This window comes from Zea mays, chromosome 9 (assembly GCF_902167145.1).
Source record: "Zea mays cultivar B73 chromosome 9, Zm-B73-REFERENCE-NAM-5.0, whole genome shotgun sequence".
In the NCBI taxonomy this organism is placed as follows: Eukaryota; Viridiplantae; Streptophyta; class Magnoliopsida; order Poales; family Poaceae; genus Zea; species Zea mays.
The window spans coordinates 73818740-73824183 of NC_050104.1; the positions used below are offsets into that span (position 1 = coordinate 73818740).

At 47.4% G+C, this 5444-nt stretch overlaps 1 protein-coding gene across 2 annotated transcripts; it reads right to left on the reverse strand.

Annotated features, from left to right (window-relative positions):
• Nucleotides 1–645: 645 nt before the first annotated feature.
• On the reverse strand, nucleotides 646–2530 carry LOC100283649 (heat shock factor protein HSF30). 2 transcript variants are annotated; one of them, XM_035962274.1, is made up of 2 exons: nucleotides 1932–2530; nucleotides 646–1769 (listed from the first exon to the last, which is right to left on the reverse strand). In XM_035962274.1, the coding sequence occupies exons 1-2, from the start codon at nucleotides 2256–2258 to the stop codon at nucleotides 1044–1046; spliced, it is 1053 nt and encodes a 350-aa protein (XP_035818167.1). In that variant the 5' UTR covers nucleotides 2259–2530; the 3' UTR covers nucleotides 646–1043. The 2 variants fall into 2 exon arrangements, with proteins under 2 accessions (XP_035818167.1, NP_001356225.1); NM_001369296.1 differs by having other exon boundaries at nucleotides 663–1769; nucleotides 1887–2324.
• Nucleotides 2531–5444: the final 2914 nt, after the last annotated feature.

Here is a 5444-nt window from a genome sequence, read left to right on the forward strand (position 1 = left end):
TACGGGCGGGATCCTGCAGTATGGGTCGAACTACACACAGCCCCCTTTTACAATGAGGAAGATTGCAACATATGGTCTTCGAGGTCTTGATTGTCTGAGCTCCGAAGTCTTTAATGGTCTTCGCTCCGGTTTGCCAGGGCGAAGTTGGTGCTTGAGCCTTCGCGTGGGCGTTGACCTTGGGCACCTTGCGAGTGCGGCTCGACCTTCGGGGCCTTCGGGGTCTTCGGTCTTGAACATGCTGGTGTGGGGATTTCGAGCAAGGGGAACGTGTTCGCCTTCGTCCCAACATATACAAATACGGATATAGATTGGATACACATCGGATGCTGAATATCCGAACTCGGATACAGATTAAAGGGGTTTCTAGGGGCTAATTGAAAAAAATACAAGCCTCTCTACACAACTCACTATACATATTGTCTCTTAACTGCATTTATGATCTAGTGTCTCAAGATTATATTATGCTATCTGTTAACTGTTTCTTGTACATAAAAAATTAAATCATTGTCTCAGGATTGTACATGCCTTTAGATACATCGAATTTAAATACGAATGAATAATATTTGCACCATTTACATTCTTAGAAATAAGAGAGGACACAACATAGATGATAGACTTTTATTGGAGAGAATAAGACTAAGAGGTGCAAAAAATTAAGGCTTGGTTAGAGTTGCTCTTTGGTCAAATTCTTAAGAATACATCAACTCACTGGATCAGGCTGCTGCATCCATCACCACGGCCGGTTTGTGTGCAGCATACCGCCACCGTCGGATCCCACAAAACAGACGCAGAATCCAAATTAGCATATCGCAGACCTAATAATCCAATAACCACAATCAAACAGCAAGGCTAACGACACTACACACCAAATGACCATTAGGGTCCAATCCAGAGCGTGGCGCACTGCAGTACCGTACCACAGTACCAGCGCCACCATTGTACTTCAGCAGCCGTCATATGCCAATGGCATTGCCAGTGACACAGGCAATGCATGGCTAATAGTGGAGCTAGCTGCACGGTCTCCACCTCGTGGTGATCACTGATCAGGGACTCGGCGAGGCAAGGCAGTCTATCTGCCGCACAAGCTCCGCAACCTCTTTCTCGTCCATCTCCGCCCACGGCTGCGCCAACTCATCAGTGGCAGCCGCGGCGGCCGCGACGAGGTCGTGCACCTCGGCGTCGATCTCCACCTGCTCCTCCCCGAGAAGCTCGTACCATATCATGTCCGTGGCGTTGGCTGTGTTGGAAATCTGCGCCGCTGCAACGGCTGGGATGGAAGCCACACCGACCTCGGCGCCCGCAGCCATCGCCAGCTCCTCGATGTCGAGGACGTCCGCTGGGTCAGGGCCGGCCGCAGCGGCATCGAGCAGCCGCCGCTTCCTGCCGGCCTCTACGTGCGCGCCACAGCGGCGCGCCAGCAGGCCGTCCAAGAAGGCCGGGTTCCGGATGGCGCGCGCCAGGAAGGCGGTGCACTGCTCCTGCCGCCGCTCCGTGCCCCGCACGCGCCGCTCCATGTCCAGCAGCTGCGCGCGGGCCTCCTCCTGCTCGCGCCGCAGCCGCGTCAGCTCCCGCGCCAGCGCCTCCCGGTCCCGCCGCAGCGTTTCGAGCTCGCTGTCACGGTCGCCGCCGGCTCCCGCCGAAGACGGAGATGCTGTGGATCCCGCGGCGCCCCCGCGCCGGCGCCGGATGTTCACGAGGAGGTGTCGCTGCCCCGCGAGGAAGTCGGTGTGCGCGAACTCCCACCTGTCCGGGCTCACCTTGCGGAATCCCTGCACAGCATTGCACGCGCGCGGACGGCAAACGGGCAAAGCACGTCCACGATAAATTAGTAAAGAGAATCAGCAAAATTGAATAGCAGAAGAATCGCATTAGTATACTACACTAACATTGCAATGTTTGTTAATTACGAATTGAGATATGTGATTACGGACGTAGGTGTTGAGCTGCCGGAGGAAGGTGGAGAAGTTGCCGTGCTTGAAGCGGCGCGGAAGGTGCCCCGCCGCGAAGGCGTGTGGATCCCACACCACGAAGCTGTTCCGCGCGGCGCCCCACGATATCACGGCGTCCGTCGCCGGGTCCTCCACAAGCTCGAACGTCTTCGCAAGGAACGGCGGAACCGCGGATCCCACCGGCGTCTGCCAAGGCTCCGGCGCCGCGCCGGCTCCCGGCCAGTGCCCACAAGCATCGCCGTCGCCGTCCAACACCACTACCACTTCGTCTTCCTCCTCCTGCTTGACCGTCACGTCTGGCCGCTCCATCCGGCGGAGGGCGCGGTGGTGAGATGAGTTCGTCGCGTTGAGTATAATAGGCTGGTGGGTGGGTCGGTGTTTTGGCGGGAGACATGGGTGGTGTTCTGCTATTTATAGGAAGGAGACAGAATGTTCTAGAAAGTACGAGAAGGAAGGATTGGAGGAGTAGCCGAGCAGGATCGGTGTCAGATATTTTCTATGGAAGCTTCTCACTGGCGCCAGAGCTCGCGGGAAGGTCTGGGCCTGGGCCGCGAGATAGTTTTGCTGCCTCGGTGGAGCGTCGTCTGGTCATTGGATTTCAAATTTTTTATCCTTTCTTTGCATGATTTTCTTTTATAGTGCTGCTACTCTGAATGATTTTGATTTGATTGATGGGATCGTGCTGGTCTGCCTTCAAACTGCTATAACATATATATATATATATAATATAATACTATAAAAACTGTACAAATCGATATAAATGAAAGCCAAACAAACAAACTATTTATCATGAATACAACGAAATCAGTACTCCTAATTGAATTTTTGTGTGAGTCTAATTTAATTTAATTAGAAAATCACTTAGATGTTTAGACTCTTTTAACTCTTAAACCGTCGTATTTACTTTGGCGAGTGGTTTTGGCTAAAGTTCTTTGTGGCACCACGTTTGGCACGAGAGCGATAGTTCTAGAAGATCAATTGGATTTTATAAAATGAAATGTAGAAAAAAATTAAAAATACATTTTTAGAACAATTAGTGAATTTTGAAAATATCTAAATCTGATTCTATGTTCTAAAATTTTGTTTCCTCCTGAGAAATATATAAAACTGGTTTCATATATGTTAAAGATACTCCACCTGAGAAATATATAAAACTGGTTTCATATATATATTTTAAAGATAATGTTCTAATACCATGAGGATTGAGCCACATCATCAAGCCATGTGACCTCTTTGTTGAGGAGGCACATTACGGTACGGTCTACAGTTTCGTTGGCCTATTTCTCTTGTCATGTGACAAAAAGATCAAGTGAGCCTGTTTGAATATCACGAACTAAATTTTAGTTCCATCATAAGAAATATTTGAATACTAGTTAGAAATATTATAATTAGTGAAAGCATCTAGATTCTTGGTTGATTTTAGTGATTAATGACAACATAAAATTATATGTGACTAATGTGTGTTTTGCAGAGAAAATGGTAAATTAGATCACATTACAGGAAGTTGCGCTGCAACGGTGAAAACAATCCCTCAAATGAGAACTTAAAGCGACAGCTGAAAAAGGCGAATCAAAAGATGAAGGTCTTCATATTCCAAGTATCGAAGGAGTTGTGGACAGTTGGTATAGAGTTAGGTATTCTATTATTATTTTAGCTGGTTGTGGATGAGTAGTTTGATCAAGAGAATTCTAGTGTAGTGTTGGTGCTTATTCACACTCACAACTAGTGTTAGGTACACTCTATAACACACTCACGAGTTAGAATGAAATCGGATATGAAAAACCTAAAGAAGCTTCTTTGTCGAGTGCTCGGCGCTTTGCCGAGTGCTTTTTGTCGGGAGTCTTTGCCGAGTGCCACACTCGGCAAAGACCTGCTCTCGGTAACGAGCGTGTTTACCGAGAACAGGATGCTCAGCAAAGAAATACACCCGGCAAAGAAAATCTTTGCTGAGTGCCAAACACTCGGCAAACAGCGGCTCTCGGCAAAGGGCCGTCAGCAGTCGTCTATAGCTAACAACCGTTATCTTTGCCGAGCGCCGAGAGTTGGCACTCAGCAAAAAAGCTTCTTTGCCGAGAGTCTCTCCATAGGCACTCGGCAAAGCCTTCTTTGCCGAGTGTCCTCCTAGGACACTCGACAAAGTATATTTTTTTTATTTTTTCTTTTTCCAATCAAACTTTTTGTGGTATGTTCCTACACTATGTAGATCTACATGTACCATTTTGGCACAATTATAAAAGTGTTTTCTATAACTATTAGATTTAGTTCGTTTAATGGAATTTCCTCTGATAATTCAGATTTGAACTGCAAGTCACTCGAAACATGAAAAATCGTGCATGCAAAAAAGATATGCATGTTATTTAATACAAGTTACGACCGAAACATTATCTTAGGTTTCTACAAATACTGACTTACAACTTTCTCGAAACATTCTCAAATTTTTATCACAACATCTATATATGATATCATGACAAGTGGACAAGTTTCATGATTTTCTGACTTTGTTTGTGTTTTATACAATTTTTAAACAGCTAGATGGCAAGTTCATGGCCATGTTTAGTGAGCATGGTGCTCGAAGTTTTCGGTCTGCTCCTGAAATCGGTCATAACTTGTACTAAATAACATGCATATCATTTTTGCATGCACGATTTTCTAAGTTTCGAGTGACTTGCAGTTCAAATGTGAATTTTCTGAAGAAATTCAAATAAACGAACTAAATCTAATAGTTATAGAAAACACTTTTATAATTGTCCTAAAATGGTACATGTAGGTCTACATAGTGTAGGAACATACCACAAAAAGTTTGGTTGGCAAAATAAAAAATATATATACTTTGCCGAGTGTCCAACGGGGGGCTCTCGGTAAAGCGGTCTCTACCGAGTGCTTGTCAGTGGGCACTCGACAAAGTGTATTTTAAAAATATTCAAGCAATCTTTGGCGAGTGCTTATCAGTAGGAACTCGGCAAAGAGGTCTTTGCCGAGTGCCAGATCTAGGGCACTATATTTTTAAATTAAAAAATCTTTGCCGAGTGCCAGATCGCGGGCACTCGGCAAAGAGGTTAAACTTAACTTGGTACATGCCCGCGCTCGGCTTCTCACTTAGCGCGCTCGCCTCTTTCCCCGCCACCCATGACGCCTCCCCGCTGCCACGCCTCCCCGCCGCCGCCGACGCGCCTCCCCGTCGCTCGATGTCTCCCCGCGCCCGCTGCCTCCGCCGCTGGAGCCCGCCTCCCCACGCCCCACCTCCCCGTGAGAACACCACCGGCCTCCACCGTCGCGGCCCGCCTCCCCGCGCCCGAGCCCGCCACCACCACCTCACCCGCCACCTGCGCCCCGGCCGCCACCATCGTCGCCCCGACCCCGGTAAATAAAGTGTTAAAATTTGTTATGTTCTCTAAATTTCTTATAGTGGTAAAATATAGTGGTAAGAATTCGTTGGATTGAAATGATTACCATTACTGTGAATAAAATCATATAATGTGATGGTGGATATGTTTA

Excerpts from the sequence above, each read along its gene's own strand:
- LOC100283649 (NM_001369296.1), bottom strand. The coding sequence starts at position 2,258 with ATGGAGCGGCCAGACGTGACGGTCAAGCAGGAGGAGGAAGACGAAGTG. Across the intron at positions 1,770-1,886 it reads TAATTAACAAACATTGCAAT|GGATTCCGCAAGGTGAGCCC; the intron begins GTTAGTGTAGTA and ends AATGCTGTGCAG.